Below are 15,281 nucleotides of genomic sequence, written 5' to 3' on the forward strand. Positions count from 1 at the left end.
CACACTTTTTATCTTGGCTGTGGATATGAGCTACAGCTTACAGATTCCCTTCCCTGACACTGATGTAAACATGCAATGCATTACTTAAAAAAAAACTGAGAAAGCCATTGCTCACCCACCAATCCTATTTTTCCCATGAACACTGCTCTCTATAGTGTTTTCCTCTTGGTGTTGAATATTCCTAGCACCAACTGTGGGAGCAGGTGGCATACATTTAGCACCACTTTCAACAATCCTCCCTGCAATTTTAAGTAGACTGAATTACAACGGTTTACTAGACAGCAGATTTTTGGTGGAATAATGCCAGAAGAGGCATTCTGCTGCCAAGGCTATTTAAACATGCCGAGAGGACTGAGAAATTCTGAGATAAATTCTAGTTCACTCTACTTCTCTCTGATTTTCTCAGAGAAGATGAAGGCAGATTTTTATTTTTTTTAATTACTATTATTATTATTATTATTAGGATAAGCTCAAATGAGTGTAGTATCTTACACACAAAGAAAAAAGATAAAAACAATCTGGTACAGGATCACTTTTCACTAATTTTGCTTCTGTGAACTGCAACAGGGTGGTATTTATCCACGCAAATTTTCAACAAGGAATAAATCCTTTGTGCTCTGGTACAGTCAAGGCCTTTCACCAATTCCTCCCAACCCTTTCAAGGAAGAAAAGTCTGTGCTGGAACAAACCACACCACATGACCTTCACAGCAAGCAATTTTTCAAAAACAAAACAAAAACACATGGCCAACATCAAGAGATGAAGGTGCTGGGTGTAGAATGAGTCATGCAAGACACTGTGGTGAGGATTCAGATCTAAAAACATATCAAAGTATCAAAACATACTCAAGTAAAGTCAATAATCCCCCTCCCCACTCCAAACTTCTGTGAGCTGTCAGGCTAACGTAGCTGAAAAAAGAACCAGTGGCACATGCCTGCCACCTTTGATTTCCCAACTCAAATGGCTGGCTACCCAGCTGGCTGGCATTGATTCCAGAATTAACAGCCATTTCACTGTCACATTATACGGAGTTACAGAAAGCATTATAGCATTTACACAAGCTGAGGGGGTAAAGGTAGAGCATACAAACTTAAGAGTAGAATTTTCAAGAGCACCTGAGCCACCCCATTTCCATGGAAGCGTCTAAAAAACTTTCCAAGTCCCCTCTCCAATCTATAAACAATAGGATTCAGTTGTAATGTTACACATATCTTTTACATTCATAGCCATGTATTTTGCTGACTTTCTCAAAGGAACTACTACTTATAGATGAACTGTACTTATTACAAAAATAGTATTTGAAAGCTATTTTTGACTGAATAACTGAATAGAGATACTAAAACAAAACAAAACTGGTTTAGCAAATTGTTAGCATAATTCCCAAAGCATCTCACTGTATCTCAGTGGTAGACAAAGCTATTTTAAGTGGAACACACTACAGCATACAAATGCAATAACTGTGTTTGCTTAGGAGAACTACCCAAGAGAAAAAGCAGTAGGTTTTTGCATATCGACTGATTTCATCCATTGTACTGATATAAATTATCTTAAAAACAAACAAACAAACAACAACAAAAAAACAGGCTGATCCAAGCTACATCTGAATTTCAAAACCAGCATAGAAACCTAGAATTTCTGGTGGTTGAATGGGTATTTCACTACTCCAGTGAATGTAATGAGACATATTACACTTGAATTACATCTAGCAACACAACATGAAAAGCGTGTAAGGAATCCAAACCAACTAAATTGTTAACATTCACAATTACTCATTTGTTAAAAATCACTCCACCATGGTTTACCACTCTGAGCATACTCTGATTGCCAGAGGTCAGACATCTCCTGAGATGAAGCAACTACACTGAAGTAACCATTATGCAACTCTGAACGTAGTGAAGAACTCCTGCAGCTAGCACACATCCCAAAATACGCAGGGGACAAACTGCATAATAGGTAAGCAAGTTTAGTGATACCATGTCTTCCTGGACAGTTTTGTTTTTTTTGTTTTGTTTGAGAGACTTATTTCTCATATAAGTTCAGTATGTTAAAAGAAAAGTGTGAACGATAAATTGTCAGTAATCATACCAGCCTATGCCTTTCTATTCCAAAGGCTATATACCCAAGGCCGCCTGTCCTGCAAGAATGTCTGCACACACTCAACTTCACATCACGCTCAAAATCAGCTCAGGAATAGCCTACGCAATCGTGTTAGTCTGTAAGCAAGGAAGAGAGTCAGCTTAGAACAGCATAGTTAGCTATTTCAATAGACTTGCATTTTAAAAGAAAAGGTGATTTATTCTGTGCAATGTGATGCAGATACTGCAGCCTCATTTCTCAATAGGTCACAAAACCTGAATGTTAATGGACAGTAATGGCATGATGTGCATTTTCACTAACTTCATAGCAATAAACCATTTAGTATTATGTCCTCAGTTGATGTCTTTCTCTAAGAGGCTTTGTTGGCTCCCTCCCAATGACAGAAAGAAAACTGAATTTGCATTTGAAGCCTGAGAGTGAAGTGGATGGTAAAAAGAAATTAACAAGAAAAAAAATCTAGGGCAAAAAATTAAAGACTTCAGTATATTCTGCAACAAAACACAGCTAAGGCAAAACAGGGAAGTTGCCAGTCTATGTATGTCAAGACTTCCAAATAGTAACAACCCTGTCAGAAGTCTTTGGAACATATAAGCAAATTAAATGCAGATCTCTTTTCAGATACAGACGCTTTCATTGACCTACAAAGAGCTCCCTGTAAGAGGTGCTTTCCAGAACTTCTTGTTCACATTTTAGTTGCAATTATTTCAGTCCTGGTGCTAGTTTAAAACATTCCCACCATGCTGGTTTTTTTGTTAGTTTTTTAAACAGATCTCTGTAAGAAAAATAATAAGTATCTCTCAATGCAGTATTATTAACCTTAATGAAAAAGCCCTCAATCCTACTTACATAGCTGATGGAAAACCCAGAGAGCTAAGAGTTTGGAGATGGAAAAAAAAGTCCAATCAATACAATTATTTTAGTGGTTTTAATAAATGCCACAGAAGTTGATTATATTACACAAAGTACTTCTACTTCACGGCCATTACATCTGTAAAAGCACAGCCTGCTTTTAGTTTAACAATGTCATCTTGGTGTTTCATAAGATTTTACATTTTTTCAGGCAAGTATTAGCCCAGAGGACTGAAAACTGTAAAATAAAGTTTAGAGAAGTCAAACATAAAAATACAGTCTTGTTGCATGTAAATTTAGAGAGGACTTGACCTACCACAATATGCTCTACCTGTGACACTTGTGAACCCATTTAAGGAAATCTATAATAATCTGTTGTTCATGCATCCAAAATGTTATTTCCATTTGAGTAGGGTACTCGCCAAAGGAAACTTGATGCATCAAGCTTGTGTCAATCATCCTAGCTGAATCTACCTCACTAGATTAGAATAATTTTTACTTGTGCTGAACAGTCTACTGTATGAGTTTAGAGGTAAACAAAATAAAAGTCCCACAGTTATTTCTGTTCCCTAGTGGCACTGGATTCTTTCTCCAGTTCCTATCTGCATCAACGCCAATGAAATACATGTACCAGTGGACTACTGAAGTAGCTGAGAGGAGAATCACATGGCTTTCTACATATATCCCTGAAGCTGTATCTTATGCATTCAGCTTTCCTGGCTTACCTCAATTAATAACCAAAAATGACAGACAAGCATAACGTAAGTAGAGGATGGCCTAGACAGAAAGAAAACATCTTAATTTCTCTCTGACGTGATTAAGAGTTGTTTTTATTTATTTTTAAACAGTTTTAATTATGAAGGGAAGAACTTTACTACCTAGACACAATTTGAAAGTGGTTCAAAATCTGTCATTTTGGACCTGTATCATGTCCTTCATTTCTGATAACAAGGGATTTCACATCACCTCTGCCTGTATCCTCCTGGCAAAGCATTATTTAGTCAAAGCACAGCTAAGGACTGTTACAGATAACTTACTAATGGTGGCTGCATTTTCATCCAAACTCAATTATTTCCTGGTGCTTTGCACAGCTCTGCCAGCTGGTATTTAAAGTAGCCCAACAGGCAGCCTTGGAAGCACATGATTTTCAGTTGCCTTGAAGGTTTTGAAAACAAACAAGAAAAAGAAAAGCAGAAGCAGAGAGAAAAAAGAAAAAGCAGGGATAAGTGAGAACAGCTCTGTGGAAATGACAGCGTGACCTGATCGAGGAAGTAAGCCAAGCCAGCACCTTTACTAAACTTTTAATAAATAAACTAGATCTTTCTAAAAACAGATCTATGATAGGTTTCTCCCAAATACATCTTTTCTCCAACACTGGAGGCCTGCTACTTTTGCTTAAGAGCACCATGAAGTCTGATCTACAACTTCCTCTTGTAATATCTAAAAAAATAAAACTAAAAATTCACTTTCAAAAAAGTGAAATTTTAAAGAAATTCTTCTATTTCCAAACCACTAGAGAGCAAACCTTAATCATCTTGATCATACAGAAAATGAACACGTTCAAGTTCCAATTCTGAAATAAAACATATGTCACTGCAGAAATCCCTGAAGTCTCTAACCCTGGACTCTTGTGATCTTGATCAGACTGCATGTCTGGCACTATGATTACAAGCATTTTAAAATATGCAGTTATATACACTTATAAGATGTTTTGATTTTATTTATAAGTACAATGTATTTTATTTCATTTAAAACTCTACTAATCAGCCACAAGAAACAGCAGAGTTGAACTTGGCATTTAGAAGAATACCCATGCAGAACCAGACTCTCAATCTTTGCTTAAAAACAGTCTTGTTGGTCCTTATCTTTTCCTGGCCAGTGACTTATTATTATTATTTTGTACAAGAGCTTACAAAGGGATGAGAATACAAAGATAAAGTTATTTCACAAATATTTTTTGAGAAAGTACTAACAGAAAAAAAGGTAGTTTTTCAATTCAGTAAAACATTTTCTGATTACCTTGGACATTTTAAACAACTGTGGCAATGTTCTTCACAGGGGCAGTTTTCTCTAACCTTCCAGACCGCACAAAGTTCATGCAGGACTATAACAAGTGCTATGTTAAGTAATGGGAGGTGCAAAACAGACGATAAAGGTCTCCTTGCATACATGACTGTCAGTTTCTGCAGGATTTTATTTTTATATTCTAGTGACTTAACTGGTTGAGACATAGGCACAGCAAAAGTTTATGTATTATTTGTTCTAAGACATACAAGAGAAGTCTAGAACTAACCAGAGCCCTGAATTAATATAAGAGAATGGCAGCTTTGAAACCACAACATTTCTCTGTGGTTGTTTAGATATAAGCTGACAACTTTTGAGGTTACTGATGAAGATATAAAAAAAACACCATGACAATTTCCATCATAACTGCAATGGCTCTTTAAAATCAAATGAACTCCATTCTGTGCATGTCCTCAGTCTGCCATTATAAACAGCATAATGTAACCTGCCTGACATTCACAGAAAGTAGCCATTCTTTCTTAACTAGTAAATGAGGTATTTGTTTGGGAGGAGGGCAATAAAAAAGTCTTTTAGTACAGGCTTTTAATTCAGTCTAATGTCAACTGAAGGCAAGAGAAAGAATTCCAGTGGACTCTGGATCTACCTTCCACTACAAAACTACACTTATAAAAACTCCTTAATTTTCTAGGTGACCACATTCAGAGATAGGAGGACAGCTTCATTTCCAGAACATGGATCCCAAGAAATCCTGAGTTTAGAGTTAGTCAAATCCTAATCTCATCACTCAGCGGCCCTGGGGATTTTTCTACCAAATCTAAAGAATTTTAGAAGTTGATTACTTATTTTGTTTTAATCTGAAAAATACCTAAACAAAATGTACTACCAAGAAGTTAAATGCAATCCACTGGAGAATGTTCCCATAGCAGTGAACAAGAACCCCTTACAGAGGAACAATGGTCCCTTTACTATCTATATATGTATGAAAGAGAGCATATTGCAGTGAAAAATGGAAAAAAGAGACACACTGTAAGACTCACCAAAAACTCAAACCCTACAGCAAGACAGTGAGGAGTCCAGGAAGCTACACAAAGTTTCATGCCATTTTGATAAGTCAGTCTTTCCCATCTGGCCCTCTCCAACATCAACAAATTTAACATCAAAAGGCAGACCCATAATGCTGGGTGGTGATGACTCGTAAACTCATGTTATCAAGCCCAACTGCCTCCACGTGCAAGCTGAAACTGGATACACAAAGCCCAAAGATGCCAGTGAAACAGATTTAGATCATCACATACTGAAGAAATATTAATTAAGATCTACTATCTATGAAAAGAGTTTGCAATTCATCCAGGATAAGAGATGGCACTTGTAATAAGTAGTTGCTTATAAAAGGCTTCTTACCCATGCCACATTCATAGCATTAGTACATTGCCCAGCAGTGAGACAGATCAGCATGCTTGAAGTTTTAAAACTTGGCAGTTCCAATAATTTGAGTGGCTTTCCCCTTTTGCACAGACAGCTTCAGCTGAGGGTGAATCACAGCAGAGTATTAAGAATTAAAATATTTGAACATCACAGAATCATGGAATGGCTTGGGTTGGAAAGGACCTTAAAAACCACCCAGTTCCAACCCCTGCCCTAGGCAGGGATGCCACCCACTACATTAGGTTGACCAGGGCCCAATCCAACCTGGCCTTAAAGACATCAAGGTCTTTCTTTCCGATCATGATGGCCAAACTAGCTAGAAAAGCAACAACAAAAATAGTAACTAACTAACTAAAATTTATTATGGCAAACATACCATTATTTACACCACTTCATTTTTAAAACACTGTTTATCACTGATTTATTCTTAACTCCCAAAAAAGGCAATATTTTGGCTTCAAAGTGGTGTAAAGTCACAATCTATCATTCTCTCTCCATAGTTCCACCCCCACACCCCAAACAGAAACCTTAAGCCTTAAAGACTCATTATTTTCCTGAAATACAGAAGCTGACCTTAACTGTAAACAGGTATTAAAAACAAATGGGATTGTAAAAGGTACCGACACATCACGAGTGAAGAATATGTTGATCCAAGCTGAGATCTTCTGCGCTGATTATTGTATTTTCTATTAATGTACGGGGAACTAAACCAAACTTCTTGAGATCCTAATTTCACATGCTAGAAGTACAGTGAAATGCAAGTACTCAAGTGCTGAACTTTTTCCTGTGCTGTGAAAGAGCACAAGGAACCCTTGAGCATGGCCACATACCACTTTCAATTAAGTCAGATAATGTAGTTATAATGAATTTATCTTGATGCAGTAAAAAAAAAATCTCTCAGATATAGCTGCTGACTTTAACATACTTATTTATGGATCAATTTGATATTTCATTACATGAATACTCCCTATTAGAACAAAGAATTAATCTCACCTAATTACACAAACTGATTTTGCTTGAAGTGGTAGGTTTCCACAAATTAAGACAACTTACGCCAAGTTGTTCATACAGTCCTAGGCACTTTGGCACTTAATGGAACAGACATCATTTGGCCTCAAGGTGAGAGCCTTACTTGACTTTACCACCAGCTGTTTCTATACCCACAACCATTTTCTCTTAAACAAATGCACCCCAGTTTCCTACCAAAGGACTTCTTAAAATAGCAGTTCAGCGGATTCATCTAATGCTAAATCTGCATTCTGGAACACATGCACTCAAATCTATTTTAAATGCTGCAAATCTCTTTAAATAGAACCTTATTTTTGAAAGAGTCCAGCTGTATTTTCTTTTCTGCATAAAAGGTTTTATTTTTTACCATCCATACTGCAAACACTATTAATGTTTCAGTTTCTTTGGAGACCATATAGATTAGACCAAATGGAAAGTTGCTATGACAACACCACCGTTATTTTAGGTATTAGGAATTCATGCCAAGTTAAACAAAGGGCATGCATGGTCAAGAACAACAGTTTTATAACTGTTCTGACAACCAGCAATAAAACCCAATCTCATTTTTGAAGTTTTAGAACAAAATTTTAAGCCTTGTGTTTGAAATTCTAAAGAAAATGAAAATTACAATAACAGGACAGCATCTCTAGCTCTCCATTCTGATGATAACTTCTGGTATTTGTCACAGTCAAAGAGAAGACAGTCTGATAAAAGTCACTTTTTCAGCATGCCCAGAAGACTGATCCCCACTTCCCACTTTCAGAAAGGGACAGTTAGAAGGCTGAATCGCTGGGCATCAGAGAGGTGAGGAATGGTTGTTCCCAATCTGTAAGTGCCTCCATCAAAAGTTGAAAGACTACAGGCTACAAGACAGCAACCGTAACATCCTTCCTCATTGTAGGCGTGCCAGAAAAAACATACACATTAGACAGTAACTTAAAGAGCTGACCATAATTCAAAGAACCATTCAAGCATAGATCTTAAATAAAAAGATTTAGAAGTTTAGGTGTAGCTCACAGATACTCAAAAGTAATCACCTAAAAAGTAAAAAAAACCTAAGTCACCTAAAAGTAAATCTACCTGATTACAGTACAATTACCCCCTTCTGTTCTGAATGTTTAAAAAGACTTGATCTTTGCATGCATATAATGTGCATTTTGTTCACTTTAATTTTAAAAGTTCTGAAATATAAGGTCAAGTCCAAAATTGTCTAAAGGGTTTTTAAAAACAGCTTCTGAGCAAAGTTGCCTATGTTTTCAATAAGCAGGTGAAAAAGACAGGGAACCAAGTGATCTGATTCACATTCTGAAAGCTTGAAACTTTGTTAAAATTCTTTTCAACAAGTCCAAAACCAGGGCATTTTTATACTTGCAGTTTCAACACGAAGACAGTCAGCTTCAGGCTCATAAAACTGAAAGCTGTTTAAGCTTCTCTCTGAGATAATGGTGCATTGTGTTCTTTAGAACAGAAACGCACTGCATCCATCCATCATATAAACACTTCTGAACAGAAGCTAAGAGCATTACAGACTAGCATACTGTTTATTTACTGTTATTGAAACAGGGCACCTACCTTGACTCTGATAATAGATTTACGATGATAAAAGCAGCAAAGTGCTGCAATCAGCATTTGAAAAACATTATAATCCTTTGGCATTTTCAGTTCTTCTGCTTGTGTGTCCTCAAGACTGAAGATGAATGGTCACTACTTGTAGTTTTCAGAGGTTTAGCAAGCTCTTTAGTATGACCACTGCCTGCCAGTGCTGCTACACCCCCTGCTCACATATCAGTCTGGGACGCTTTCCACAGCTGAAGCTGATACTATCAATTCAGTCACCACTGTCATTCTTGCTTTCAGCATGCCATACAGTGTGTGCCAGAATCCTCATGTGATCTGTTCCACTCACCCAGTGAAATCCTAGCTCCTCTATCTTGGTATCCCCTGGCTCAGAGCTGCATTTAAGGCACCAGCTCAAGGCAAACTTCTCGATGAGATACAGAACCTGACTGTCTCCCTGTGCTGATAAAACCTTAATCAGTTGCTCCAGCCCAGTCATGCAATATTTTTATCTGCATCATCAATAACACCTCCAAACACATAAAAGAGATAACCGAAGAGAAAAAGCAGTTGATTAGTGTTTGACAACTGTTGTTCATCATACTTGAATAAGATTTACATCCTTAGAGCTTCAGTAACCAAGGAAAACGATAAATCTGTTTATTTTTAATTAGGAAGTTTCTGGCACCTAGTCCTTGTAAAAAAAAAAAAAAAAAGAATAAAAAAATAGCAAGAAACCAAGACTGCCAACATGGTCAGTATTAGTGGAGTAACCAAGGTACCATTAGTAGGTACAGCTAACACCTGACAGCTTTAGCTTGATGATAGTTCCATGGGATTGTGCAATTTGCTAGAGAAAGAAAAGATTAAAGACAATCTGCTTTGACAAAGTAAAAATGAACACCAAAACAAAATAAAAACAAGTTATATTTACACCTGTGATTTTATTCTCTTGGATACCATACTCACACATGGAGATCACCTGCAAGATTGAGACTGTTAGTATATTTCATCTGTAATTTTCAATGTCTTTGTGCTGTGGAAAAGAGAACTAAAAACCGCGTAACAGTTTCTTCTGTTCCGTGCTTCTAATCTTCCTGTCTCACATTCTGCATTCCAGTGACATTCCAGAATTTATGCATCACAGTATCCTTCTCCAAGGATACAACTTGATCACAGATTGTCTATGGAATGAGATGGGCACATTTCTGCACTGCCTGCTTAAGCAGCATTCTTTTCATCCAGGTGAAACCTCAACTGTTCAGCTGTGTCTCGGATTTCTTACTCCTACCAAGTTGCAGAGACTACATAGTTTAGTTCAAGCATAATTTGTGTAGTTCTTCTATAGCTGCAAAATGTTTTTTAATCCATTTCTCCATTTAACATATGGCCTGTTGACCAAAGGCAACTTGTTCAGAATATTTTACATGGTTAATAAAGCACCATATTCTATTTTTTTTCCATTGCCACTAGTAGAGAACAAGAATAAAAACTGCATTTATCACACACACCCTCAAAAAAAAAGATGCTGACTCTGTCTTGTAAATTCTAGTAGAAGCGAATTTCACCCAAATGTATGAAAAGCTTGTGGAATTCATTGACAGAAGATACCACTAGAGAAAAGGGACCAGCAAACCAAAAATAACTGTTCAAATAATAACACACTACATTTTTTATTTCAGTAATTTTAAGAAGTTTTATTTCATTCAAGATTAACTAGCGATTCATTAAAATTTGTCTTAGAACTTCAGTGTGCAGACTGAGGTGCCAAGAAATTAAGTTAAATCAATGCAGCATTGGTTCTCACAACTTTGCACTCATTCTACCTCTTCTGCTTAACAATGGTATTAAGCACACCTACTCTGATCTGCTTCATTTAGGAAATAGACGAGGCTATCTACTTTCTGCAGTCCAAGCAGCTTGTATTTTAACTTCAAAAGACAACTTTTGCTGTGAAGTGTGCAATCAAAAGTGAGTTTTCTTGGTTTGGAGGTAGTTTCTACCAACAGAAAACAAGAGGAGAGGGTATGAAAAGCTCTGAGAACAAAAACTCCCCACAATAAGAGGAAAGAAAGAGTTAACGAATTCCCAGGTTATGCAGTCAGTGGATAGCTTACTGACTGGTAAACCACTGATCAGCAAAGTACCTGCCCTCCACACCTCAATGACCTCTCAAGAACTAAGCCAAAAAAGGGAAATAACTTGCCTAGTTATAATAGCACTTACAGCGAACACCTCACCTCCAAAGCAGCCTGATTAGGAGATGTGAAGGAAACAAAATGCACTGGATTAAGTGTTACAAGAAGGCCTGTAACACTTAAAGAGAAACTTTGAAAGTATCAGTCATTTATAAACTGGATGGTAGCAAAAAATCCGGAAGTCATAGATGTTTCAGACCTCAGTTTAGGAAAGAGTAAATCCCAAGGAGTGGTTAAAAGGAAGAGCTACTTGTCTTTTTCATCAGCAACAAATATAACCCATAATTAGGAGGGCATATATATTAAACGTTTATGGATGTCCTCAGATATTACCTTGCAAAGCAATACTTCCCACCTAATAATAGAGTACCTCCTTCCCACATTGATCGAACAATGTGAAACGTCCTCAGTGCCCGCATCAAGCAATGGGACTTGGCACATAAACCAAGCAGCAGCACTGAGCAAAGACTTAAAATGTGCGCTGCCTTTCAAAGCAAGGGGAATGGAGAGCCCATTCAAACAGAAAATGTAACCCCAGTCTTGAAACCAAGAAAAAGGAAGCGTGATGTGTGAAGTTCTCTTACCCTGTTTGACCACCAAATGTTTGCAGGTAACTAGCACCAAATTAAGCAATATAACCGGAATGTTCATAAAATTAGTCACACTACATGGCTCAGTGCAGGAGATGTTATGCCCATAACTCTTCTGAGGAAAGGAAAACTCTCTAGAATGAAAGAAAATGGACTCAAAAGTGATTACCTTGACAAGAAAAAGGATAAAAGATAGCTCAGAAAAGAAGCTGGCAATGACGGCTTTGAATACAGAGTCCTACTTATAGCTGGGGAGAAGAAACACCTCAAAGTAGTCTGACAGACTGAAAAAAGGAATGAGTAAATAAAACACTAAACGTGAAAGTAACCTCCTTTTCTCTCTGTTCTATGATGCAGTGTATTTTAATATACTTTAAGTTCTTTTTCCACTTTGAGGAAATCCTTAAGATTGCTTTAGAGAAGAGATCAAAAGATACTCTGAAGAATTCCAAAGACGAAAGCCTTGACTGTGACTGTGTCTGGACATTTTTGGTACTATGGGAGGACATATCAAAGACGGTACTTCTGAAGAATCTTCACAAAGAAATTCTTATAGTAAAATCCTAATCCAATTTATAGAGGAGGAAAAACACATACACAAAAAGGGAAGTGAAATTCAAGGATGCATCCTTGAATTTTTATTATATAGCATTTCTACTATGTAATGATGACAAGAAAGTATTAGAAATCAGTGCACAATACAAGTAACTCAAAACCATTCCAGGTGATGAAAAGAGCTATTAGGATGAGTAAGTTATTTTGGTAACAGAAGCTAAATGGTTTAGCAATGAAAAGTAAGGTGGGTTACCTTTGCTCCAAAAAGAATCAGAAATCAGTTTGAAAAAGGAGAGGTGCTTGCAGGGGGGGATTTATTATGACTTAGCAATGAATAAACCTACACTAGAATTCAGACAAAAGTTCTCAGTCATCGTAAGAATTAAAAAAATAGATTTCCAAAGAATTGAAGGCTGAAGCGACAGTTCTAATACAGTTCATCATGAAGCGATCTATTGAAAGGAAAAAAAAAGAAACAACCCCCAGATCCCAACAACAGCATGATACGGTACTTCTGACAACAGAGAGGATGCAATATCCTTTACGTACTTGTGCTTTCCTTCTTTATCAAGCCCTAGACTGCAAATCCAACCACTGTTGTGGTTCACTAGTTAATGCACACATTTCCCCAGGCCTTGATGACTTTACGTGTACATTCATGTCTTTCAGAAAGACCTACTAGTTTTGCAACTTCTTGTGTGACTCATTTACCTAGGGAAACTCAGTGGTATAGTTTTAATGGTCTAGCTCGAATGATACAATTCCTGACAGAGTTCCTTCACCTGAAACAGCACATAAAAAAACAAGCAAGGCAAATAATTTTTTTTTATTATTTTTTATTTTTTTTACATATGAATCATCTTTCCAAACCTTTTCAACAGGACCTGGATTCCCCCTCTAGTATTTTCCATACTGAAAGCATTGGGACTGAATGAGCATCTTCAACTGACTACCTTGCTTGTAGGCACAATCTCTTTGCTTCAATGAGACTAGCACAGCTCAATCTGGAAAGTAAATTTGGCCTAATGTGTACTCAATGTGGGCGTACCTATTTTTCATTTGAAAGGCTTGTTACTAAGCAGCAGTAAAAAAAGTTTTACATCCACTGCTCAACCCAAACTGTACTGCATAAATTACAAATTAAAGAATAAAAAACTATGTATGGTGTGGGAATGCCAGAAACAATGAAATTAACTCTTAAAAATAATACTGTACAATTTTATACAGCAGCTGTTTTTTGTTTGTTTTTAAATCAATAGTATAACCAGCAGGAAAGAGTGCTTTGTTTAGATAGCGAATCTATTTTTTTAAGCAAAACTAATAGGATTTTTTTTTAATAAAGGTTACACAAGCTCTGCACATATAGTTCAATGAATAGATGACGCATTCTTAAGAACCAGAGTCAGAACTGGAACCCTTCGTATGACACTGTGATACATCACTATGAAAATTAAGACTACTGGAAGAAAGTAGTACACAAGAAACCTCTGGGTAATGGTAAAATAATTCTTGCACTGTTGGCTACCACGGAGCTCTTTCACCCAGCATGATTATGAACAGCCTTCAGGCTGCTCCAAATTACACTTAATTTATATCTAGTAAATATTGACTCAGAGGAGCTAAGGATGGTTCAGCCATTTCCACTCTCCTGTTCTACAACCTTTTGCTGGTACTTTGGGTTGACTGCACGAGAAATAAACTGTTTCATGCACCTAAGAAACAGCAAACGTGATCTTTCTGCTAAGTCAATCTATCAATGCATTTCTAATACTTTCCAACATCAGTAGATCAATTATCATATCAGATTCCTTTCTTTGTTTTCAAAGATTCTTGCCAAGAATCTTAAAATATCTGAAAATGCCTTCATTTGTTTCTAAGGATGGCTGGCTAGCTAGAGTGCTTTTGATAGGTAAGTTTATTAAGAAAGTCTTTCTAAACGCATAGAACTTAAGGACACAAGTTTAAGGACACTTAATCACATTCTGTATCAGGTTCCTAATAGTCCAACAGGAAGAGAAATTAAGGTGTCTCTCCTGATCCCATCTGTATTATTTATAAAGCCTGTGGAGTTATTTAGGGAGTTTCGTGATCTGGTTTAAATTACACTTATTCAGCACTGCAGATTGGGATTGTTCTCCTGACACACCTAAACTGTCTCCAGCCCCATTCACAGCACATTGCATATGCAAGAGCTTGAAGTATTCACATTGGATAGTGCAAACCTGTTCTGGGGGAATCCTTTTAGGCTGCTTTAATCTTATACATTAAATGAGACAGAATGTAGGAATCATTTCTCTTGAGGTTTTGGGCTTCTTTTTCTCTCATCACAAAACCAACCAAAGATTTCTTTGGCTTCAAAGTTGCAAGTGGCTCAAGTAATGCAACCGAACTCTGTAAAAATACAAATACTTGAAAGCTCACAAGCAGTCTGAAGTTATCAGAACAGTCTGCGGAGCTAAAAAAAAAAGTTATTTCCATAGAATCATAAAGGTTGGAAAATACCATCGAGATCATCTGCTCCAAACAGCACTCATATTCACGGGTGTACTTATAATTCACACATAGACTTATGATTCTTGATTTCATATTACAGAGAAATAATTTTAGACTAAACTAAACACAATGGAATTGGTGACTTGCCACTGTTAGATGGTGCTACATCGACAAATCACCTAAGCATTTAAATCAGCCCAACAATATCCAGTGGAATACATGCAATGCTACATTAGATTTCTTTCCACTAAGTGAAAGTAAACAATCCACCCAGAAAGTCAACTATAAACGAGAGAAGACATGGTGTACAGTACGAGGGTTAACAGCATAAATCCGATCTGATGCAGCAGGCAGCCAATCCAGAGCATGCCGCTCACTGGCGCTGGACTCATGTCACCATACGGCATACAGCACCTCCTGCTTGCACAGTGCGTGGGACTAGTGACGACATATGGCAGGCACCTCCTGACTGCACAGTGCACGC

General features: G+C 37.1%; 1 protein-coding gene across 8 annotated transcripts in view; it reads right to left on the reverse strand.

Annotated features, from left to right (window-relative positions):
- BCAR3 (BCAR3 adaptor protein, NSP family member) overlaps positions 1 to 15,281 on the reverse strand; it is a 96,755-nt gene that overhangs the window by 11,888 nt on the left and 69,586 nt on the right. The window contains exon 1 of one of the 8 annotated variants that reach the window (XM_040565620.1): positions 8,977 to 9,587. The exons of the other annotated variants lie outside the window; for them this stretch is intronic. Within the exon in view, the coding sequence (XP_040421554.1) occupies positions 8,977 to 9,060 (84 nt within the window). The 5' untranslated portion in view covers positions 9,061 to 9,587. Of the gene's footprint in view, positions 1 to 8,976; positions 9,588 to 15,281 lie in introns of those variants that run through there. 8 annotated transcript variants of the gene reach the window in all.

This window comes from Cygnus olor, chromosome 8, assembly GCF_009769625.2.
Source record: "Cygnus olor isolate bCygOlo1 chromosome 8, bCygOlo1.pri.v2, whole genome shotgun sequence".
Classification (NCBI taxonomy): domain Eukaryota; kingdom Metazoa; phylum Chordata; class Aves; order Anseriformes; family Anatidae; genus Cygnus; species Cygnus olor.